Source organism: Notamacropus eugenii, chromosome 6, assembly GCF_028372415.1.
Source record: "Notamacropus eugenii isolate mMacEug1 chromosome 6, mMacEug1.pri_v2, whole genome shotgun sequence".
In the NCBI taxonomy this organism is placed as follows: Eukaryota; Metazoa; Chordata; class Mammalia; order Diprotodontia; family Macropodidae; genus Notamacropus; species Notamacropus eugenii.
The window spans coordinates 137,780,839-137,806,607 of NC_092877.1; the positions used below are offsets into that span (position 1 = coordinate 137,780,839).

The window sequence follows — 25,769 nt, forward strand, 5'->3', positions numbered from 1 at the left end:
CTACTAGGTTCACAACATTTCCCAGTGCAGCTGCAACCAGATTAAAATGTAACTAGGATTTTTTAAAACAAAATAAGTAAAAAATACAATAAAACATAGATAATATTAATCTGTGGTTTCCTAAGTCAATAGATGGCCTGCAGGGATCCTTATGTATGGTCTAGTGGCCCCTGATTCTATGTGAGCTTGACATTTCAGCTTCTATGGGAAGATATGGCACAGTGAATACACATTGAGTCACAAGGGCAGTAGTCTGATTCCACTTTTATTAAAAAAAAAAGAAGAAAAACAAAAATCCCCAATCTTTCCCCACTCCTACCCCCTCCCACTTTGCAATAAAATGTCTCAGAATTCACAATCCTTGGTTTAGCTTTTATAGCTTCAAGATATTTACTGGTACATAATAACATAGTTGTACTTATTTACATTAGAATCTTCCAGATAACAAAAATAGCCATATCGTACTACTGAAGGTTTCCAATCATCCTCCACACTTCTTTACTACCCCCAAAATAAGACCTACTGTCTGTGCTCTTTTAAGCACATAACAGCATCCAGTAAAGCCAAGTCCATGTCTGGGCCTCTTGCTAATCAGGCAAAGGAATCTCTTTCAGAGAGTTTTCTGATTGCTCTGTTTTTTGAGAGAGATTTAAAGTGCATTGGGAGGGACGGAGGAACAAGGAGGGGGAGAGGTACATACAGAATGACATAAATTCGTGCCTGGGCCTGCACTAACCACCAAGATACATCTGCAGTTCTGTACAGAAAAGAATGGTGGGATAAAAATGGCCCCATTCCATGCACTTCTGCTACCAAAATGCGGCCAGCAAATGGTCAAGTGAAAACCCTATCAGGACAATGCAAATGGCACTGAGGTTGGTGCTGTGACATCCAGGCCTGTATCTCCTAAGGTCACGGTGATGCTCTGAATGAGGAATCGCTTCAGACGTTTGTAGGAAATCTCACGTATGGTGTGAAGAACTGGATAGAGATTTCTTTTGGGGAAAGTACACCTGGATTGTGATCCATTTGGCCAGGAAACATTCAGGGTATATTCAGGAAAGGAGAAAAACACACTGGATTTTTCCTTAGCTACTAGTAAGGTCCTAAAAATTGGGTGTGATATTTTTAATGCCTGGTCCGATCACTGCTTCAAAAATATTAGAAAAAAGTGATCTCTTAACTGGAAACAGGGCAGATGATTACCTTATGTTCAAGTGAGAAAGTGTAAAAGGAGCTAAAATAATGTGTGTGTGTTTTCACATTTTGTATGTTGGCCTTTGCTGGTAATGGTTTGTAGTCTAATAAGCCTGACATCTTTAGATACTGCTTAGGAGGTTGACTCCAGAAGCCAGGATGACCTGTTCTCAGCTCAGTTTATGTTAAATGGAGCCCACACCCTTTTTAATCTTAAAATTCACTTTAAAGAAAAAAAAATCTATTCCCCCCACCCCGGAAATGGATGGAATGTATCTTTTCACAAGTACAAAACCATGTAAAGTTTGCTAAATACAAGGAACATCCCACTATAAAAATAAGTCCCTCCCTTCCCTCCCTCCCTCCATTTTTCTAATTATAAAATGGTGCAACCTTTTCCAGATGACTAAGGTAGAAGTGAGAAATAAATATGGGGCTATATACAGATACAAATACACTTGGATCGTCCACACCTTTTACATTCATCAGAATCAGAAGCATGTTTATTGATCTTCCTTGTGAATTTCACATGGCCAAATTATCAGGCTAACAAGGACAAAGCAGTTAGTTCCTGATTTTAGATCTCTAGGCAATCATCCCAGCCAGTTGAGTCTTCTTGGAAAACAGAGGAATGAGCTTCCCTATCTTGCAGAAGAAAAGAAAGGGCTGATGATGGTGAGATTGCCTATCCACTTGGGTTTTCCATCCAACATTCCAGTGTTCTTCACACGTGGTCTTAAAAAAAAAAAACCAGACCATATCGAGGTTGCTGAAGGAGCAGTTGTAATTTTAAATAAAGACCTCCAAGCTCAGTGACTGAGGAAGTGGACATGAAAAGTCAAGACTCTGTTGGAGAAGAAAGAGATGATCCGGCAGAGGGCGCCCTGCCCCCTCCCAAGGATACACTAGTGCATCAGTACCATCTGGTATAGCAACAAGTTCCAGACTCGAAAGTCCATCTGTTATTCATTCTTCAACTGCACAAATAGCAATTCGTACCTACAACACTCTGAGTATTTTCTTTTAGAGACCTGGAGATGCTGTGTTTACCCACTGAACATGGACATTCTTTGGCAATTTGCAAATCAACATACTCTCTATTTCATTCTCAGTTCTAGAGAAAAGGATGTGGGACCAACTAAGTGTTGGAAAAAGCAAAGGATTGGGTTGAAATTTTTGAGGAATGAGGGCTAAAGTGAATGGGAAACATGGAGGGAGACTAAGGCCACTACCTGTTTTAGACTTTGGGATTTGATAAAGTAAATCAATGTTTGAGAGAATACCCAGACATTCCACTGGGCCTCAGAAACCCAGAAATATTAGTACCAAAAGGGATTTCTGGGATCATGCACTCCAACCCCCTCATTTTAAGAAAGAAAAGTGAAGAAGCGGAGGCTATGGGAGATGGCTTACCCAAGGTCACATAGTCAGTTAAATAGTAGAGTCAGAATTTGAATCCAGCTCTTTGGATTCCAGCACTCCTTTCATGACACATCCTCCCTTCCTGTCTTTACCTTGAATTTTGTTTGTGAAAATATTTGGGGAAAAAACCCCAAGGTTTTGTCAATGGAAGAAATAGGTCATCCATCTCAATGAGTCTGTCTTTGGTCTGTAGAGTCGATATGCAGTCTCTTTCTTTCTCCCATTCCCTTCTGCTATGACCCATCATTTCAAGAAGAATGACAGTTTCACAGGAATAGGCTATCTAGGATATGGAGACCAAAGGGACCCAGTGTGACATAAGCTGAGAGAGATTTTCCATATCTTTCTTTCCCCATGACAGTGGTGAGGCCATGTCTTACCCTCTTAAGAAAGCATTCTTGTCTTAGCATTCTTAATAAATATGAATTGAATGGTTGTTCCTTAGGCATAGTCTCAGTGCCCACAGCTTCAAGAGCTTTGATCACAGGTTTTCCTGAAAGAGCTTCTTGATCACAAAGCACGAGTCAGGTTTAGCTTGGAGGGCAGAACAAAGAGATGGGCTTGACCTTGGCTTTTTCCTTGTAGAAATAAGTATTACAACTTGAGAGCTTTCGTTGGGCAAGTGGTAACTGAAGTCTGGTTATTAATGGCCCTTTACAGGATCTGGAACCCTTACCACCCGTTCCGGGGATTACAGTTCAGTTCCATTAAAGGGATCGAAGTGGAAGAGGTTGGTTATTGATCCATGGGCTTTTAAAATAAGGCGTGCTTTTATCACAACCTTGGGGTTGTTAGGTGGGGGAGGAAGGAGGCTGAGGGAGAGGAACTGAGTAAGGATGAGAACTTAATCATTGTTTACTGAGAAACAACCTCTTCTCTTTTCTCTCCTCTCCATTGTCATGGGCTGTAATCATGTCCCTCAAAAACAAGTCTATTCAATGGAGAGCTGCAATTCTAGTCCTTATAACAAACGGACGACCACAGCAGCTTCTAGAGGTTTAGAACTGGGTGGAAATTTAGACAATCTAACCAAATTCCCCCATTTTTAATAGATGGGGAAACTGAGGCATAGAGAGAGGAAGCAAACTGTCCAAGGCTGCCCAGGAAGTTAGGGGTAGAGCCTGTGGCATTCTAATCCAGATCCTCTTGCTTCCATATTCATTGTTTTCTCATTTTGCCTGTTCATTTCAAGATCCTCTGACCTTATTTTTCCCCTCACTGTGTGACCAATCAAAGGGTTCTGGTTTTGGTTTTTTGTCCTCCTCCTTTAACCACTGTTATTCAAGGCACTCGGTATTAATCACTACAACCTGGATGGCATCAACTTGACCAAGTGGAGATGAGTGTTTCTATCTTCCTTTCTCCCTCTCCGAAGCATCCCTAATCACCTCACAATCTATTTGTAGTGAAATAAGAAAAAGAGTTAAGATAAGAGATGGCTTGGTAAAAAGGTTAGCTTTGGACTCAAAGAAACTGGGCTCAGATACCGTATCTGACATTTATAACCCATTCGACTTTGAGTAATTTCACTGAACTGGGCTGTAATTAAGTTTCCTTAATTGTAAAATGAAGGGGCAGGATAAGATGGCTTCTGAGGTCCCTACCAACTCTTTATTTATGGTGGTGTGATGCCGTGAGTGAATAGAGGGAACGGATTCTCCCATCCCCAGAGCTTTTTGGGAAATTGTTGGGGGGAAGGGACGGGGAGGATTTGGAATAGTAGTGATGATACTGGGGAGAAAGTGATTCAGACTGCAGGGTGGATGTGTTATTATAAAAGGGGAAGTTAGTGGCAAGAGAGCCTGAGAGGGACAAGGGTGGTTTGGGACAAGACTGGTGAGATGATACTGAAAATAAGAAAGTTGGGTTAAGATCACAGGATCTCAGAGTTGGAAGGGAATTCAGGCTCATTAAATGATCTCAAAGGTCTCTTCCAATTCTAAATTGAATGACTGAATTCAACTCCCTTTACAATGTATTGATGCCCTCTATGACACCCTTGATAGTCTGGGTACCTATAGAAACGGGGAACTCACTACCTTGTGAAATTGTACTTCCCATTTGCAAATGCTTTTTCTTGTTAGAAGCTCAAATTCAGATATGTAGAGAACAACAATAAAAAACCAACTCCAAAATGACAGATAAGGGGCCACTGACTTCATTAGTCTTGAGTGGTGCTTGACAGTTTCACTGGTTGACCTACGGAAGAGGTCTGGAAGAGAGAGAAAGCTGGGAAAGGAGGAAAGTGTAAATGGAGAAAGAGTAGACAGGATGAAAGAATGAGAAATGAGCTTGAGGTGTCTGGACTAAGATGGCCAATCATTAAGCTTCTGGTTCTAACTTTTTATGATTCCCAAGTTCCAAGAGGGGAGAATGAGGATGCTATGGGAGTAAATGGCTTCCTGTCCCTGGTTTGAGAAGGAGGTGAGAAGGATTCCTGGGTGCCATACCTGAAGTAGTCATTTGACACTTTGTGATATAAAATCATGAATCCAAAGTCTGGCTTGTTTTGTCCAGAAATGCTAATGGGGCATCTCTTGTTAGACTTAAATTCACAGACATGAATGTTCCACTTTTGATGCACTCAGCGTCCTCAAAACTCTGACCTACCGGGGAGCTAAACTTTTGCCAGAATCAAGCTTTAGGATACATCCAAGAATAATGTGCGGGTGATAATAATAGAAGATTTTTTCCAGATTTTCCCAGAAGGAAAAGTCACATTTTAGGGATAGATATTGACAAACTAGAGATTGTCCAACAGAAGGGAATGAGAAGGGAGAAGAACTTTAATTCCATGCCATTTGATGATTGGTTGAAGGAAATAGGGAAGTTTAGCCTGGAGAAAAGATTTAAGGAAGACAAGATAACTTCAGGTATTTGATGGACTATCCTATGGAAAAGGGATGAGGCTTGTTCTGCTTGGCCTCAGAGGCTAGTTCTTAGAAGACTGGTGCAGGTAGGTGGCACAGTGGATACAGTGCTGGCCCTAGAGTCAGGAGGACCTGAGTTCAAATCCAGGCTTAGACACCCAGTGATCTGGGCAGGTCACTTAACTTCACTTGTCTCCCCAAAATAGAATAGAGCAAAGTTTTAAGGAAGAAAATTTAGATTTGATGAAAGAGTAACTTTCTTGATCCACTGGATTATAGCTGGGCAGTTCACAGACTTAGAAGGCTCTTGTTTTCTTCAGGAACACAAAAGCCCTGCACTGACAGAGAATTCCTGCACTTAATGACAATATTTAGCATCCCCACTCCTTGAAACCGAAATTCACTAGCTAAAGTGTTATCTATAGGGTTGAACTGTATTGTTGCTGGGGAAGGAGAGGAGATGACTAAGCTAGGTTAGGAGAGGGCCAAGTGGAGATCTGGAATCCTCATGGGGTCCTGATTCCATGAGACATAAAATTTTATTTCATCACCAAGCTGAAATGAATTGTATGATCTATTTCAAAATAAAAAGTGGTGAAAGAAAGCCTAAGGAATAATTGACATCTGTGGCATAGTTTAGCCATTGGGGACTCTTCCCCCTTCACAAAGGTTTCCTAAAGGGCTCTTTTACCCTGTATTAATTAGAAAAGGGAAAAAGGTAATCTTTGGATCCATAAGTCTATTTGGGCAGTATTTACACCTAGAGAAAAGGGGGGAGAGATGACTAGACAGCTATCATTCCTGCTCAACCTCAAACTTGCCTCTCATTATGTAACTGAGTCACATTAGTGACTAATCCCCAAACCGATTTTCAGTAAGGAGCTGAGCCCAAATGAGAATACAGTGAATGGGGTTTTGCTCCAGGGCACAAATATCTAGACTGTCTTCTGCACTTCCCTCTCTTCAGGCTCAATTATGCAACAATTCCTAGCTATAGCTCAGGTAAATAGATAACTTCTGAAAAATCTGAGACCTTTGTTGATATGATGCGTTGAGGACATGTCTTAATTACCTTTGGATTTCCCCCAACACAGTCCTTCATATGGAATAATAAGTGGGTTTTGACTGGAAATGTAGTGGTGTTTTATAAATATAGAGCTCTGTGGTAAGAGTAGAAAATGCAGGGGGCTACCCACTGTTTAGTGGGTTCCTGTCTTTGTGCCCCAAATAACAGGATTTAACTAGAAATCATTCGACAGATCATCTAGTCTTATCCACCCATTTCCCAGATGGGGAAACTGAGGTCCCAAAAATGACTTGCCCAGAGTCGCAGAGGTAGGATCAGAGGACCACAGATTTAGAGAAGAAACTTTAGAGATCTAGTTCAACCCCCTCATTTTACAAATAAGGAAACTGAGGCTCATATGAAGGAAGCCTTGCAAGGTCAGCTTAGGCAAGAGTTATGATTATGATTTCATATGTATATCTCACTTTTGCTAACCTTTACTACTATAGGGGAGTAACAATGCTGATAATCCAGAAGCATAATATAATTCAAAAGTCATTTAAAAAATCTGGCTCTGGAACGTGTTCTGATTTCGCTTCAATCACAGATTTGTTTTAATCTTGTTTATCTCAGTTTAATACCCAAATCAGTTTGCATTTTCTGAGCCCACAGTGATTGATGGAGGGGGAGGTGGTCCAGTCATATGTTGAGTAGAAAAGAGAAAAAACTCATCTGGGATTAAGAATTTTCTATGGATAATCTATAGTTGGTTAATCAATGTTTGCCTTTAATACCTTTCATCCAAGGATCTTGAATCACCCAGTACTTTACAAGTCATATGGAAATAGTATAGAACAAGGTATCTTCACGTTGCTCATGTTTAGGGCTCTTGTCCTGACCATTCAAGGATTCTATCTGCAACACATTAGCTCCCATGCCTAAATCAGGCTGTGGTCATGGAGACAATAGTTTTCCATTCTCCACCCCAAATCAGAGTGTCTCCCCAAGCTCCCACTTCAGCTCCATATCACTGGTCAGAGCTGTGAACAAGGGTCCCTCTGTAAAGAATGGCCAGACCATACTCAAAGATCTCATTTCTGCAGAGGAATAGTTTGGATCCTAGGTGGGTGAAAAGTTCCTGTAGGCTGAAAACACTTCCTTTCCTTTTTGGCAATCTGCAAACCTGCTCAAGAGGGGATCTTCTAAATAACAGATTACAATGGCCAGTTATCTCCCTGAACTCTGTTCCATGTTTTGGCAGGTGGCATATTGTGATAGCAAAATCCACATCTGTTTGTTGAAGAGATTTTTGAAGTGGGGTAAAATGGTCCTCCTCAGAATACAGGGGAATGTGAAGGGGATTCATACCCTAGATGCCATCATGGATGCAGGAGGCTTCACACAGTGGGCAAGGGGGCTGAAGTGATCATCAGCAAGAACCACTGACCAAGCCAAGTTGAAAGTCTTCTCAGTACTTGGACAGTTTAAATGTAATACACAATTGAATGCTATAAAAAAATAGCATATCTCTGTCAAAGGCAGGGGGAGAAAAAAAAGAGGTAAAAACAAAAACCTGGCTTTAAAACCCTGGGAGGCTTTTGCATACTCAGTGCCTCTTCATTTTCCCTTGCTTGGCCTCTCACAGCTAAGATAAACTTGACTGAGCCGAGTCTCACACAGTTGTTCTGCAGATAAAATGATTTAGAAGCATTACAGTTCACCTGGCAAACAGTTGTGCTCAGGGAATTGAGGCAAACCTTTCACTAAAGAGTCACCTAAATCCTTCCATATGGGCCAGGGTCAGTGTTGGGATTAAGTGAAAACATGGCGGCTGTTGTCCTTGCTATGCTTAGGGGCTCTGAAATAGCCAACTCTGCCATGGCCTTTCCCCACTCAGTTTTCATAACCTATCAAGCCCAGCTCACTCTCCACCTAATATGGATCCATATTCTCATGAGAACCAATGCACAAGGGTTTTGGCTTGAAGATGAAAGAGCACAGTCCCTAGCGGCACAATTCCTTAGGAGCCCCCAGTTACCAGCCCTTTAAAATCATGGAATGCTAGTAATACAACTGGAGGTTTTCCTCTCCTTTCATGTGACTTGTGCCTTTAATGGCACTTGGCAAGTGGAAGCCAGGACAACGTAGCTTCAGATGGCGAGGCTCCATTCTTGGGGGATTTAGGGCTTGGAGTCAGGTGAGTGGGGTGATGGGGAGGCTCAGGCAGATGCGATTTTCAGGATTTGCTTGGGAAGATTGAAAATCTTAATGAAAGCTGGTTCAGATGGTTGTGAGGGGCTGGGGCACCAGTTCTTCTAAGACCCACGCATACTTCATGATGAAACATCAAGGCTGGAAATCTGAAAGGTGGATTACAAATGGATCAGAGCAGGCACTGGTTGCTTCCAGACAAGAATGGGGGAGGGATAAGCTAAAAGGAACAAAAGGAAGACAAAGTGATGCAGATGTCAAGCAAATTACAGATACCCTTAAAAACAATAACAAGAAGAACAACACTGAATAAAATGCCAACAACACTACCAACCACCCCCAAGCGAGAGCCGCTGGGGGTCAGGGAGGGGGGGGGAATAAGCAGATGAAATGAAAGGAGGAAACACTTTTGAGGTTGTCCTTGCAGTCACTGTTTTCTGAGCCGCTGAAGCCCGTGTCCATGAGCATGTGGGGGCGGTGGAAAATAAATCCGCTCTCGACTTCCAAGCTGCCAACATCATGGACTGACAATGGAGAGATGCTGAAACTGCGTCCAGGTTGATGCAACTCTATGTATTGCTTTTCTTGGACCCTCCCAGAATGGAGCACACGGAAGCTGTGGTGGTGGTCTGGAGGTGTATGACTGTAGTGAGGCCTGGAGCTCGCCCTTCCCCCCTCCCCCAGAGCCCCACCATCCCCTTCGTCTTTGCTCAATGTTTCAGGATTTCACCTCTTCACAGTCTTGGTCAGTGGAAAGCTCCACATCAGAGAGTCCAACTTCCATCGCCATGATCAACGAGATATCTGAATCACTGCTGACCGCTGGCTCTTGTTCACCTAGAAGCAGAAAAATAACAATGAGATCTAGACTAGGGCATTTGGTCATTAGATCATCTACATCTCATTAGCTCTAAAAGAGAGGAAGTATGGGGCAGGGGATGGGGACTTGGTTTTAAAGTCAGAAGACCTGGGTTTTCAAAGCTAACCTGGGCAAATAATTTAATTTCTCAGTGCTCTAGTCAGAGGTGGGCTAAATATGGTTCACTTGCTTTTGTAGGGGTCAGTGAACTAAGAATGGTTTTTGTATTTTTAAATATGATAAAACTTCAAGATGCAAAAACCATTTTCATTTCACTGGACCATGGCACAGAAGTAGACAGCTGACCAGATTTGATCCTAGGGACCTAGTTAGCCAATCCCTGGAGGCTGCAGATTTGTTGGTAGAGCTTTCTTATCTGGGAAAACCCTATCCAGGAGGAATCATAGGCCCAATCCATATCCTTATCCTAGTATTAAAAACCATTTCTTAAGGTCATAGCAATACAGATATCCTAGTTAGGTCTTATTTACCTCTTCTGTGTGGACCTGGAGAAGGACAACATAAGGAAATTCATTATCAAATAGGATTGTGACTTCTTGGAGATGGCAAACTGGATAAAGTGCTGAGCCTGGAGATAGGAAGACCTAAGTTCAAATCTGGCCTTAGATACTTACTAGCTCTGTGACCCTGGGCAAGTCATTTCACTTTGTTTGCCTTAATTTCCTCATTGATAAAATGAGCTGCAGAAGGAAATGGCAAAGTATTCCAGCATCTTTTCCAAGAAAACTCAAATGGGTCACAGAGAATTGGAACATGACTGAAAATGACTGAACAAGAAACATGGTGTTTATAAAATGCATATATATATATATACGTGTATGTGTATACATACAAACAATACACATATACATGTATGTTTGTATACATATGCATATACACACACACATATATGGAGGGGTGGAGGTGACCCTATAAAAGAAGAATATCTACTCTACGAAGGTGGGAAAACTGCAAGTACAGGCCTAGTGACACACTATATATCACTAACCCAAAGTACAGCACAGTAAAATGGAAAGATAAGCCTTGTGGTCAGAGGACATGGGTTTAAATCTTCTCTTCCACTAACAAGCTGGGTGATCTTGGACAAGTTTAATCAACTTGGACCTCAAATCCTCATCAGTGATATGAAGGGTTGAGATTGCATAGCTTCTGGGGCACCTTTCTGATCTTAATCTGTGATCCTACTATCAATCTATCCAATTCTGGAGAATCTTGTTATTAGACTAGCTATTATTATATCATAACTAGCTATTTTTGTGCCTGGGACAACAAGCGTTAGATGGGTCCACCAAGGAAAGAGGAAAGGTATCTGAGAAAAAGAGATTTCTACACTGATAAAAGACTGACGGACAATGGGTAGGAGAGGAATTGGTTTGAAGGTTTAGCCACTGGTGGGGGAAGGAAGTACATACACCTTGAAATAAGGCCACTAACCCCATTATGGGGCACAGGACCAGGCATGGAGGAAGCTCAGGACAGTATTAACTATTCCTTCTAAATTTGCTCAGAGCATGCCCTTGCAGGAGGTGAAACATGAAAGAAAGGTTGGAGTTGGGGGAAACCTGCATTCTCGATGGCCCTGTTTGTACTCTCTACATTATCAGCCCTATTAAATGCTCACTACCCCATTTCCCACAGGATGCATTTTTTGGTAACAGTAATTCTCAAATGATTAAATTTTTTTTTCTATTTAAATTTATTTACTTTCAGTTTTCAACATTCACTTCCACAAAATTTTGAATTTCAAATTTTCTCCCCATCTCCCCCTCCTCCCACCCCAGGACAATGTGTATTCTATTGCCCTTGCCTCCAATCTGCCCTCCCTTCTATCACACCCCCCTCAATCCCCTTCCCTTCTATCTTCCTGTAGGGTAAGATAAATTTCTATACCCATTGCCTACATATCATATTTCTTAGTTGCATATAAAAACAATTTTTAACATTCATTTTTAAAGTTTTGAATTCCACATTCTCTCCCTTCCCCCCTCCCCACCTACCCTCATTGAGAAGGCAAGTAATTCCGTATAGGTTATCCATGTATAGCCATTCAAAATACTTCCATAACAGCCATGTTGTGAAAAACTAACTATATTTCCCTCTATCCTGTCCTCCATTGATTCTGTTTTCTCCTTTGACCCTGTCCCTCTACAAAATCTCAAATGATTTTTTACTAAGTCCTGAAGGAGTTTGGATCTAGGTTGGTAGATGAACCCTCCAACTTAATGAAATCATAGTTTGTGGAAGTACCAAAATACTAATTTTATCACCTTCTCCTTGGTCTGACAATTCATATTCCTAAATAGAAAAGGTGTCTGTTCACTTTTCTCTGTGCTCATGGTCACCAACAATTGCATTTATCATTCATTATACAATTTATATGTTGGAGATAAACTCAGTTTGAGGTAAACAGAGCAGAGCTGCACCCCCACCTCTTTCGGTGACCATTCTTGCCTTTGCTTGTGCTGTCTCCAGTGTCCTCCAGGGATCCCTGTGTCCTGCTATCCTCCTGTCCCCATCTCTGCCTGTTTCATTTCCTTCAGAGGCATCGTGCTACACATTGGAGAGTGATGGATTTGAAATCAGAGCATCTGGATTCAGATCCTGGCTCAGTCACTTATTACCTAGGCAAATAAACAGTTCTAGGCCTGAAGTCAGGAAGACCTGAGTTCAAATTTGACCTCAGGAACTTAACTAGCTGTGTGACCCTGGACAAATTCCTTGATTTCTGTTTGCCTCAGTTTCCTCAATTGTAAAATAGGGATCATAATAACACCTTCCTTTCAGGGTTATTGTGAGGATCAAATGAGATAATATTTGTAAAATACTTCTAGCAACATTACCGGGCAAACAGTGGTTGTAATGGAGAGGCTTATTGCCTTTCTCCACCCCTTTATTACCTATTTAACCTTGAGCAAATCACTTGAGCTCTCTAGGGCTCAGTCTCCTGTGTAAAGAGAGGGTGTGGAACTAGATGACCTCTGTGATCTCTCCTAGTTCTAATTCAATAATCTTATGATTCTTTCTCCAAAGCCCAGTGCAATTATTACCTCCTTGGTTCTCAGAGGTCAAAGTGACCTCTCAAATTTTTGGAGCATTTTTTATGTTATATCTTTCCTCCTTCTAGTTATTTAGGTACAAATCTTATCCTCTCTCCCATTATAAGTTCCTTAAATGTGGGGACCATAACTTATTTCAATTGTTTTATCCACAATGCTTTGCACATAGTTGGCACTTAATAAACATTTGTTGGATTGAAAACAAATTGTTATTCCCATTTTGCAGAAGGCTTTTGTGGTTGTTTAAGTTGTGCCTGACTCTCCATGACCCTATTTGGACTTTTCTTGGCAGAGATGCTGGAGTGGTTTGCTATTTCCATCTGCAGCCCATTTTACAGATGAGGAAACAGAGGCAAACAGGCTTAAGTGACTTGCCCAGGGTCATACAGTTAGTAAGTTTCTGAGCCAGATTTGAACACAGGATGGATATTCCTGGCAGTAGGACTAGTACTCTATCCACTGCACACTTAGCTGCCCCTGCAAAATGCTTTAATAGCTTCTACTTAGGACAGAAATCTAGGGCTGGAAGGAATCTCAAAAGCCACCTGCAACCATAAGATCTCAAATTTTTAATTCTTCATAGGAGACATCTAGTTCAACACCCCCACCTCATTTTATAGCTGAGAAAACTATAGCCAGTGAGGTTAAGCCACTTACCCAGGATGATACTCGTAAGTTACAGAGGCAGACCTAAAGCTAAGCCTTCTGACTACATTCAGTGATCTTTTCCACTTACATGCAGTTGCCTCTGGTTCACCTGCTAATTTTTTATTTTGAGTTCATCTAATAACTTTACTCTTTACTACCATCCTTTTGCTCTACACATTTTTACAATGAAGAGAATGAGATGCTATGAAGCTGTGACTTACTTACAACAGCTATACAACCAGTAGATGGCATAGATGGATTTCCTGACCAAAGACTGTCCATTCAACCAATCTGCTCCTCTCTTAAGTGGCCTAAGTTGGAGGCACAGTGCTCATAGAGGAAGTCCTTGATGGTGTTTCCAAGTTTGTGGTTCTGGGACTTTGGTGGACAGGCCAGGTCTCTGTCCTCTCCATCATTCTGGGCTCTCTACGTTCCTTAATTGACTAAATATCATGGTAACTGGTCTCCCAGACGGACAGTGGGCTGCTACTGGATGAGAGGACAATGACCCTGAGCCCAGACATTGGTGTTCCCTTTCTCCTTGCCTCATCTAAGCATCTGACTCTTCCTTCCTTTCATTGGCTCCCTGGGCTGACATTTAAGAATGAGGTTACGAAACAACAACCAAAAAGGTGATTTTAAGTAGTTTGAATACATTTTTGCTTTGATGAGTTCACTTGCTGCTCTTTCCTCTCTTCAGCAATCATGCAGTTAAGATGAATTGTGATTTAGAAAGTGAAATGTAGCTCCCAGTTATAGTTGTCCCCCTTCTCTCTCATTCTGCACTGCTGACATTTCCTGATAACTGCAACTGTTAGATTGGGCTGGAATTAGATGTTGAGAAAAGGTGTAGGAATACAAATCAGAAGCAACTGGTTTTTATATTGAAGAAGGTTTCTGTCTATTATAGTGAGAGCAGATTGCCTGTGACTATTCACCGGTGGGTTGTGGATATATAATTAGAGTATGAATTGTAGTCTCGTGCAGAGACTTTTGAGAACCTGTGTGCAAACCCACCTCCAGCTACATCTGATAAGGCAGCACTTAAAGGAGTTCTTGGTGCCATGACTACTTATGTAGACATGGAGGGAAGAGGGGGAGGCTTTATTCTATAATATATGGTAGAATCTTATTCATTGACAAGGATTGGGGGGGGGGGAGAGGGGGTAGATTCACTGCCCTTGGAGACCTAGAATATTATCAAGAGTATTATCTCCCCATAAGCTCCCTGAGGAAAAGGCCTGCCTTTGCTTTTGTTTTTGTATGCAAAGTACTTGGTACATAACAAACATTTAGTAAATGCCTTTTTTTCCCTCCCTCCCTTCCTCCCGCCCTCTGAGTTAGGAATGGGGAGGAGAAGGAGAATACAAGTCCCTACTCTCAAGCTTGCTCAGCTTATTCTGTATCTATTGAGACATACATATACCATACTTTACGGTAAAGCTATCTTCCTGCAAAGCGGAATGTGATTAGACAATGGATAAATTAATTCACTTTAAAAGTACTCCCATAGTTTGGAACTTCAAGGAATTTTATAAGATATTCTTTGTAAAGTGAGGATTTCTTTTGTAAATTGTACAATCAATGCCTAGTTTAGCTTTTGAGTCAATTTAAGATTCTGTACCTTGGGAGCCTCTGGATTCTCCTTCAAAGCCAGGGCTCTAAGCACCTTCAAAGTCAAAAACAGAGCTTCTTAAACTTTTTCCACTGGTTACCCCTTTTTGTGTCTTGGTGTTGCATGGCCTGAGGGCATGCACAGTGCAAAGTACACATTCCTTGGGTTTAGAACCAAGGGTACAATGAGGTTGCAATATGGGAAAGTGCTGCCAGGAACACCTTGGATTCATTAAGTGTTTGGTTTTGAATTAATTTTTGGTCGTTGTACATTCAGGAACCTTTTACTGCTGCCAAAGTTTTCAAAATCCCCTATGGGGTCATGACCTAGAGTTTAAGAAGCAGAGTCGATCCCTACCCCTCATTTTGCAGATGACAAAATAGAGGTCAAGAGAAGCTAAGAGACTTGGCCCAGGTCACACAGAAGAGTAATCAGTAGAGTTGGGATTTGAATTCAGGATCCTGTGACTATGTTCAGGATTCTCTCCAAGGAACCTTAGCTCTGCCAGTGGAGTCTTTGATCTCTATCAGTGGAGGACATTTCCACAGTAGAATTCTCTACACTAATAAGGTGGCAGGTTTTCACCATAATTTTTATATATTATTATATTTATACATATATGATTTATGTATAAATATGTTATATATGTAATTTATAAAAATAATTACATTATAATTATACATATATGTAAATAATTAATAATAAATCAAGAGCATTTAAGTGTTTAACCCTGTTCCAAGCACTGTACTAAACTCCTCCAATGAATTCATTAATGCTTTTAAGTTAATTTGTATTTTATTTATCCTAATAGCATCTACACACACTTTAAAAATAGTAACATGCAAATGTGGGATATATTATTCAGCCTATAAAATGTATGTCTGCTTATGTTCGAGTCTTCTGTTCATGATAATTAAAGATCAAAATGATGATGGATTAGAGCATTAGAATTTTAGAATTTTAATAGATCTTAGAATCTAGTCCAACTTACTCATTTATACAAAAGGAAACAGAAACCATGAAAAGGTAAGTGACTTGCAAGGTCACACAGGCAATAAGGGTCAGAGAAACAATTCAAATACATGTTCTCTGAGTCTAGACCCAACTATAAAGAGATCATTTGGACCAATTCTGATTGGTCCAAATTCTGAATCTCTTTGGTTGTAGGCTAGTCTTTTGAGTACTCAATGTTCGTATCAATAGGAAATGTTTCTTGGTATACATATTGCAAGGAGTTCACAGACCTCATGAAACAATTCTGAGACCCTTAGATAGAAAACTACCACTGACTTAAGCTTTAAGAAAGTTAGAGCAATGGAGGAATGAAAACAGATTTTTTTTTTTATAGCACCCAGCATAGTTAGATATAGCTGATAAGAAAGCAGAGCTCACAGTCTGGAAAACCTGCTTTCAGAAAAGTTTTACTCTTGCTGGCTCTGTGACCTTAAACTGGTCACTTAATTGCTAAGTGTCCCAGGGAAGTCTCTAAATTATAAGTGACAGAAAAATTGCTGATCAGCATCAGCAGAAGATGTTTCTACACTAGAAGTTCCTCACACTGAGTTTTCCTCACACATGGTTTTCACCACCCTACTGCCCTCCCCCTCAGGGCAGCTAGGTGGCCCAGTATCTCTTAACCTTATTTGCCTCAGTTTCCTCATCTCTAAAATGAGCCAGAGAAGCAAATGGTAAATCACTCCTGTATCTTGCCAAGAAAATCCCAAATGTGGTCACGGAGATTCAAACATCACTGAAAAGGACCGAACAACATATAACTATTAAAGATGAGCACTTGAATGAAGTGACAATAGGCATAGAAACTCTGATATAAAATACTTTCTAATAAAGTAGAACATATATGGACATGGCTCATTTGCAAAATGGTATTGAGAATTGCACCCCTGATGCTTCTGATCCTTCATCGTGGTGTGCAGCTGACAAGTTCATTCAAGTTATGCCCACTGAGTGCGAGCTGGGTTGCGTCCCACCAAGCTGGAAAAGTTACAAATATGGGTCTGATGACCAAAAGTCCTTGGAGGACCAATCCAGGTTTGGCTCAATCCAGGGGGGCTCAGGGATGCCCACCAGATGCTGAATGACTTTGAGTCTACAAGAGTGTCAGATGGAAGTGGTCTGTGACGGTAGAGGGAGTTCCCACAATGAGGAAATTATGAATTTTTTAGTCACTGTTGTGCAAGTCACAGCAAAAAGGTCCACGTGTCAAAAAAAACCCCACCAGAAACCCCATTAATGACTCAACAAAAATACCAATTAAACATACTGTTAGAGAATTAAGAATTGCACATTTGAAAGTAAGCTAATATCAACTGAGGATTAACACAGAAGTAAAAAAAAATTAAAGAAAAAGTAAAATTACTGAATTAATAAAGTTATGTGAATTAATAAAATTAACTAATGAAAAAAATGCACATTGAATTTAAAAAACAAACAAAACAAACCCTGTCTAGGCAGCTCTGTGAACTTGTTTTTGAACAAGATAGTTCTCAATGCAACAAAAATGGGTTGGGGCACAACCTGGCCTGTTTGATAAAGAAAGCTGGCCTTGAAATCAGAGAAAACCCGGGTTCAAATGCAGTGTCTAGTATCAGGGTTCTTAACCTATTTTGTGCCTGGGCCCCTTTGGTGATCTGGTGAAGTCTACGGATTCCTATCTATTGCTGCCCACATTTGTAATTGGAGGAATGCTAGATTTCCATTAGAGGGTAGTGAAAATAAAGATCTAATTCTTTTTCCATCCAAGTGTGCATATACCCTCTCTAATCTATCCACAGACCCATTGGGGATCCACTGACCCCAGGTTTTACTAACTCCTGCTCTAACACATATTAGCTGGATGGTCCTGGGCAAGTGGGTGCCTCAATCAACCTTCTATGACTAAGTTGAAGATCAACTGCTGTCTGCATTGGCAAAGGAAATTTTCTCACTAAGGGCTCTTTTTTACCAATAAAATCATAGGCCCTCAAAGCAAAAAAAAAAAAAAAAAAAAAAAGATTTAAAAATTAACCTTGTTTGTTTTTCAGACCCTGAAACGAACCTTTTTTCTATACTTGAGCAGGTCCCACCTGACAGTGCACAGATCTGGCCTGTCACTCATTTGTCCAAACAACCCATCCTCTTCTCCTACCCTCTCCCCCCAAAAACCTATTGTGTGTAAGAGAACATAATGTACCAATTTCCCAGCTCATTTAAAGTTCTTGGGTCCAATCTATCTTTCCTGACTCATTTTATATCATTCTTCCTCACACGTACTGTGTTCAAGCCACATCAGACTACTTGCTAATACCTTGGTATAATATTCCCTGCCTTTGGGTAGCCTTTTCCCCCTGCTTGGAATGTATTCCTTTTTATCTGGTACTCTTACAATGCCTTTTTCTGTTTGATGACCTGTTCTTCAGACTGATATCTTCAATCGTAAGGGGAGAGAAGCTTTCATTTTTGTCTTTGCATAGTAGGGGCTTAGATACTTGATGAATGGAATTTAATTGAATGGACAAGTTTGACAATTTCCAAATGGCCCAGATGCTGAATCAAGGTTTATTACAAAGCTGTTTTGTATGGGATATATATTGGTAAATCCCATGAATCAGTATTTATTTTCATTAAAAATAAACAGTGAACACATATATCTTTTTGTAGGAACATACCACCCAAAATGTATATCTAATGAGAACTGAGTGGCTATCTTATTAGAATTTCTATGAGAAGGAGGGGGAGAGAGAGGAGGTACTCTGCCACTAATAGTTGCCTCATTTGGTTAAGTCACAGGATCATAAGATCATAGAATTTGGGCTAGAAGAGACCCTCTAAGTTTAACTTTCTCATTTACAGGGGGGTAAACTGAGGCACTAAGTAGGTTAAATGACTTGCCTAAGCTCACATAGCTATTAAGCGTTTAAGGTAAAATTTGAACCCAGGTCTCCCTGATTCCCAGCCCAGTGCCATATCCATTACAACGTGCTCCCTTTTAGACATAAGCCTCCTGCTGTCTCACACTCACATTTCTGTTCTTGTTGTTTCTACTGTTTTATCAATGACTTATCCCACGATGAAGAGGGAAGCATTCACCACAGGGAGAACTCTACAGTTGGAGGGGCAACTAAAACTTATTAGAATTCTAAATACTAAAATCTCATTCTAAATTCTAATTCTAAATTCTTTTACAAATATGTAAATATAAATATTTCATAAATAAAATATAAATGTTTGATTAGTTTTACAATAGAGCTACAAATTCTATTATTAGAATGATACATTCTATTATTAGAATTATAAATTCTTATTCCTAGAAAGAAAACAATGAAGGCCATAGTGGCGGAACATACTGGAGGGGATTCATCTCCACTTCCTCATTTTTTAGTAATGTTCTAATGAGCCAGTTCAGCTCACTAAGCAGTCGGTATTTTCCTTCATTGCACAATGAAACTGGCTGCTGACCAAAGGCTAATCATGGGGTTCTTTTACGACTTTCACGTGAGCCCAGTAGAAAAGGGGAACATGGATAAAGATATGGTTTAATTATAGTTCACTGTACAACAGCTCACAGTGACCACTGAAAGTAGTAGGTGTCTTTACTACAGGCCTTGAAGCAGTCACTGCCTTCCACCTTCTAACCCTCTAAACTCAGCTCATTCAATTCAACTCATTTCAAATCGGTAAACATTTCCTAAGTTACTGCTTAGTGCCTGGCTCTGTCCCAGGTACTGGAGATGAGAGGCTCAAAAAACAAACAAACAAAAAACCCACCTCTGCCTTCAAGGAATTTATATTCCACAGAGGGGAAACAATATATACATACAGAAAAGAAATATAAAGTAAATAAAGAAATAATGGTAGAAGGGCATTTCCAGTGGAAATTCTACTAATATTTCCTGTTAGGAAATGGGAATATTTGAAATGGAATCTACATGACCCACTGTTCCGATATAAGCCTGGGTTACTGAAATTTTGTGGCTAGCTTAGACATAAAGATAGCCCTGGACACTTCATCTAAAAAGTGATCTTTTCTAACCAATAAAAATAGTCCTATATTTACTGCTATATATGCCAGAGGGCACCATATCTCAGTGTTAGAGCTTCTGGCCCTTCTGAGTCACATGGTGTGGTGGTTTGGGGCCGGGGTAAGCCTAGAGCAGGTTTGCAGCAACAAAGGACTATCTTGTTGAAGACTTGATATTCCTTGTCTATTTTTTTTTAAGTGAGGCCTTTGCGGTGCTTTTTTTCTTTTCTTTATTTTTCGGGTGAAAAGAAAGGGATCCTTTTGGGAAAAAATAAATCTGGACATCAGGAAGCATACACTCTTAGTGACTCTAGTAGGTAACAGAATATGATTGATCCTAATCTGAAACCTGTGCAGACTGAGGACTGAAAATGGTTGCTTTAGACGCACTGATGATTTAGAGTCTCTTCTTCCTGGGATTCACAAACTGAGAGATATTCCTTTTGTCTTAATAAAAAGCAAATAGATGTTACTCAACAGAATATTTGTCAAAATCAGATCCCTCACATGTAAGAAAAAGATGCATGAAGAAACACTGGGATTATTGAAAATATGCCTTTCTCAAACCGATCAGATTGGCTAAAATGACAGAAAAGGAAAATGAGAAATGCTGGAGGCTATATGGAACATTAGGTACATTAATGTGTGGTTGAAGTTGTGAAACTTAGTTTCACATCTCTTGTAGAATAGATGAAGAATGTTACCCACCTCCTGACAGAGAAGTGATGAACTCATGGTGCAGAATGGCAAGTGTAGAAATTTGTTTTACTTGACTATGTGTATTTGTTACATGGCGTTTTTTTCCCAGTGAGGGTAGGGAGGTGAGTGAATAAAAGCTTGTTATTTTGGGGGGGGGACAACCCAAAAACATTTCTTCTCACCTACTCTAAAAAGGCGGTACCAATGACTCTTAGCATTCAAGTGTCCAAGGCCATGTAGAAAGACCTGAGTTCAAATCTGATTTCATTTACGTACTAATTATATGATCCAAGACAAGCTAATCTCTGCCTTTGTTTAGTCATCCGTAAAATGGGGATAACAAGAGCTCTTATCTCCCAGGACTGTTGTGGAGATCAAGTGAAATATTGTAAAGTACTTAGCATAATGCCTGGCACAGAGTAAGTGCTATATAAACACCAGCTATTATTATTATTGTAATTACGTGGTCTAGTGGAAAGCTTATCAGATAGGAATGAGAGATATTTGGGTTGAGTCCAAGCCCTGCTTCTTGATACTAGTGTGACCCTGGGTAAGTCACCTGACCTCTTTGGTCCTTAAATTCTTCATATGTAAAATGATGAGGTAGGATTGTGTGTATTCATTCTTTGTTGCTGAAGAAGACCATGCCATCACAGAAATTATGACATGACTTGCACTTGATTTTGTTTTGAGTGAGGGAGGGCTGTGTAGGTCACTAGCCTCACTTCTCCTCCACAGCCATGTGAATCCATTGATCAGATATTCATCAGGATGACTGGAGATGACCCAGGATAAGGCAATTGGGGTTAAGTGACTTGCCCAAGGTCACACAGCCAGTGAGTGTCAAGTGTCTGAGGTGAGATTTGAACTCAGGTCCTCGACTCCTGCACTGGTGCTCTATCCACTGAACCACCTAGCTGCCCCAATGAGGTAGGATTAGACAACTTCTAAAGTCCCTCCAAGTCCAGCATCTCAGATCTTATGAAGGCCTTCATACTAATCAAATATTTGAACCACAGAAGCTCTCAACAGATTTCCCAAGACATTCTCTGAGGTGCTAGGAGCTTACAAGTCAAGTTAAGAAGTCAAAATCATTCTCTTTAGAGGTTGATCATTGCAATAATTCACCTGAAAGGCAAAGATGTAATGTTTGCTTCAGGTGGGGAAAGCACCAAACAAACCTTGAAGATGCTGAACATCTAATCCAAGAAATAATCTTGGATCAGTGACATATACTCTTTGGGCCACACCAGTTACATAAGTAATAATGCTTAATGATGATCAATTGTGGTACAGTGGGAAAAGTCCTTGATTAGAAATGAGAGGTTGGGCTCTCAGGAAAATCACATTACCTGTGTAGCTGCAGTTTCTCCATTTGTAAACTGAGGGTTTTCCAACTCTAAATCCATGATCCTTCGAGGAGTTGAGATTTTGAGAAGACTATAAGTGCACTGGGTAATAATATCCAGCATTCATATAATGCTGTGAGATTTACAACAGGCTTTCTTCACAAAACAGCACCCTTGGAAGAAGGGTAGTGCAAGTTTTATTATTCTCTTTTTTGGATGGGTAAATTGAGGCTCAGAGAAGTCACATCAAGTCAAACTTGACCAAAATCAAATGACTGGTGAGCTGGGATATAAGCTACAATCTCTGACTCCAGTTTTACTGCTCTCCAGTGTCACAAGGTTAAGTGACTTCCTCACTTATACAGATAGTAAGTAGCTGACCCCTTATAATGCCACCGAATTCAAATGATCATCACTTAATTGAGGGTCATTCATTCTGAGTTAAGTACCTTAGAACCTGCCATTTTTCTACATTTCATGGAGACTCTAATTTCTCATTTTCCGAATATGGTACGTTATTCTGTTGTTGTTATGATCATGGGGCCAAGAAAATATGATCAGTAAGATTCTATCCACCAAGAGCATTCTATACTTCTATAAATTGTTCAGATGAGACCAAGGGTTATGAGCTAAATGACTTGGGAGTGATTCTGATGTTGAAAAGATGGTAAAGGATGGTCAGTATAGCCTGGCAAATGGCGCATCTTTTTTCATGGGAAGAGACCAAGAATGGTTAAGAATCCATGTTGATTCTGTAGGAACATTCCAAGGGGAAGGACTTTTGGATTGGGCTAGAATCCTCAAAATTGTTCAAATCCTAGCTCTACCATGACCTCTGCTATAGCCCTCACAGCTTGGTGCCAATTATTTTCTATTTATGTACTGTTGCATGCTATTGCTCCTGACAGTGAATCTGTATTTATCTATCTCAGACAAATTTAAGAAATTTGTGGAAAGGAACCATATCCAACCTGTCAGCATTGTACCCCATCAACATTAAATAAGTAGTCAACCTGCAAAGAGAGTATAGGCAGTTAAGGATGCTCTAAAATGAAATACTGGGAAAAACTGGTCAGCAAGACAGCACATTTAGAAAAAAAAGAAGCTCCATATAGCATTTCACCTTAAACAGTAGGTGCCAGTTCTGCTGAATTACTAATGGAGTGATGTCTCAAAACTTGGGTTTGAATTCTGACTCAGACACACACTGTGTGAACACAAGAAAGGCACTTAACTACTCTCTGCCTCAGGTTCCTCATCTGTTATGCTGGTGCTAATAACAGTATATACCTTACAGGGTCATTCTCAGTGTCCAATGAGGTATAGGAAGCATTTTATAAATTTAAAATTGTAAATTTTATGTCAGTTGGAAAAAATTCTGCCTCCATATCCATCCAGACTGCTACTGATTTTAAAAGAAAACAAGAAAGCATTCAAAGTACTTCTCTGTCTAAACCAAATTTTTTACTCACATTTACTACAAATTACCTTTCATCAGGCACTATGTTAACTGTCCCAAGGTATCCCAGGACCTATCACATAAGGTCCAGGACACAAAAGGCTCAGTGTCTTATTGGTATACAGAGTGATCTCAACTGCTTTTGCCCTAAGATGATTTGACATTAGGACAGTCAAATTGCTTACCTACTCAGTACCCTAGGCACACTGTTAAAGATGATAAATTGAGAAGAAGGTGCTAACCTTCTTTGGTAGAGGGAATCTCCTCACCTGGAAGCTCTCAATGCCAATAAATCTGATTTAAAAATATAAATAGTAACAATATAGGACTCTGATAGGTAACTAGGTGGAACAGTGGATAGAACACTGGACCTGGAATTAAGAAGACCTAAATTTATATGCCCAAAGGCTATTAAACTGTATATTCTTTGACTCAGGAATACTATTTCTAGGTCTGTATTCCAAAGAGATTTAAAAAAATGGAAAAGGACCTACAGGTACAAAAACATTTATAGCAGCTCTTTTCGTGATGGCAAACAATTGGAAACTGAGGGGATAGTCACCAATTGGAGAATGACTGAATAAGCTTCAGTATACAATTGTGATGAAGTACTATTATGCTATAAGAAATGGTGAGCAGGTGAATTTCATACAAACCTGGAAAGATTTACATGAATTGATGCAAAGTGAAGTGAGCAGAACCAGGAGAACATTGTGCATAGTAACAGCAATATTGTACAATGATCAACTGTGAATGACTTAGCTGTTCTCAATAATGCAATGATGCAAGACAATTCCAAAGCACTCATGATGGAAAACGCTATTCACCTCCAGAGAAAAAACTGATGGAGTTGGAATGCAGATCAAAGCACTTTTTTTACTTCCTTTTTCTTTTTTTGGTATGTTTTCTTTCTCAACATGACTAATATGGAAATATGCTTTGCAGTTTTGCACATGTATAAATAATCTATATAAAATTACTTTTCAAAAAGGGGAGAGGGGAAGCAAAGAATTTAAACTCAAAAATTTAAAAATGAATGTTAAAAATTATTTTTACATGTAGTTGGAAAAAGATATTAAAATTTTAAAAAGGCCTAACTTCAAATTCTGCTTGAGACACTTACCTTGGGCAAGTCATTTAGCCTGTTTGCTCACCTGTAATATGGTGATAATCACAGCACCTACATTCCAGGGTTATTGTGAGGATCAAAAGCACTCAGCACACTGCCTGGCTCTTAGTAGGTGCTTTATCACAGGTATCCATTTATATTCATTATTATCATTAAACACATTTATGTCATACTTTAAGATTTATAAAGTGCTTTCGTTTTCAGCTTTTAAAAATATTTTATTTCTTATTCTTCTTCTCCTCCTCCTCCTCCTCCTTTTTCTTCATCCCTCTCCATCACTCCCATTTCCCAATGACTGCTGGTTTAACAGATAAGCATATGCATGCAAAGCACATCACTACATTATCAATGTCAAAGTATTTTCTTTAGAAGGATCCTCTTCATTGGAAAGTACAACAGAGGCACTATTATATCTATTCCCAGATGTGAAAACTGAGGCAGACATGCTGCGCGGTTTGTTCAGACTTACACAGGTAGTAGAACCAGGCAGGACAGTCTTGTTTTTGCCCACAAGAAGCCTGTGGTCTCCTTTAGGTAACAAGTGACTCAGACCTTTTTTTTTTTTTTTTTTATTAATGCACTAATCTAAACTTTTTACTTACTTGTCATAACTATTTTCACAAAGAGGGATTGTTTTTCCTTTAGCTATAACTGAGGTCTGGAGTTCTCTGACACAGAACAGAGGCATGAGAAGTCAAGTCGACAAACACCTATTAAGTGCTTACTATGTGCCAAGAAATGTAATTCAATACAAATTCTATGTTTATGTACTAAGAAATAATCATGAATAATCATAATTTAATATTCAGATAGTACTTTACAGCACAAGTTATACTATCTAAACTATCTCATTTGAGTTTCATAACAACCCTGTGTGATCAATACCCAGTCTTATTATACAGTTGAGGAAATGGAAGTTTGGAGAGGTCATGTCGTTTAAGTGGGGGACTGGGACTCAGTTGCCAAATCTTGTACTTTTTATCTCACCTATCACCTTAGTTCAAATCTGTATTACCTCACGCCTGAAGTATTGCAATAATCTCCTGGTTGGTCTCTCTGCTTCAAGTGTCTCCCTCCTACAACCCAACCTCCACTCAGCTGCCAAAGTGATTTTCCTGAGCACATTACTCCCTGACTCAACAGGCTTCATTGGTTAACTAGTACCTCTAAGATCAAATATAAAACTGCTCTATTTGGCATTTAAAGTTCTT

At 39.9% G+C, this 25,769-nt stretch overlaps 1 protein-coding gene across 2 annotated transcripts in view; it reads right to left on the bottom strand.

Moving 5' to 3' along the window:
• Positions 1-8,679: 8,679 nt before the first annotated feature.
• Positions 8,680-25,769, bottom strand: part of RNF150 (ring finger protein 150) — a 339,646-nt gene continuing 322,556 nt past the window's right edge. Inside the window, exons 7-8 of one of the 2 annotated variants that reach the window (XM_072621110.1) lie at positions 9,437-9,543; positions 8,680-8,855 (exon numbers count right to left, since the gene is read on the bottom strand). In XM_072621110.1, coding sequence (XP_072477211.1) covers positions 8,829-8,855; positions 9,437-9,543 — 134 coding nt within the window. In that variant the 3' untranslated portion in view covers positions 8,680-8,828. Of the gene's footprint in view, positions 8,856-8,955; positions 9,544-25,769 lie in introns of those variants that run through there. The other variant, XM_072621111.1, reaches the window with a different exon arrangement.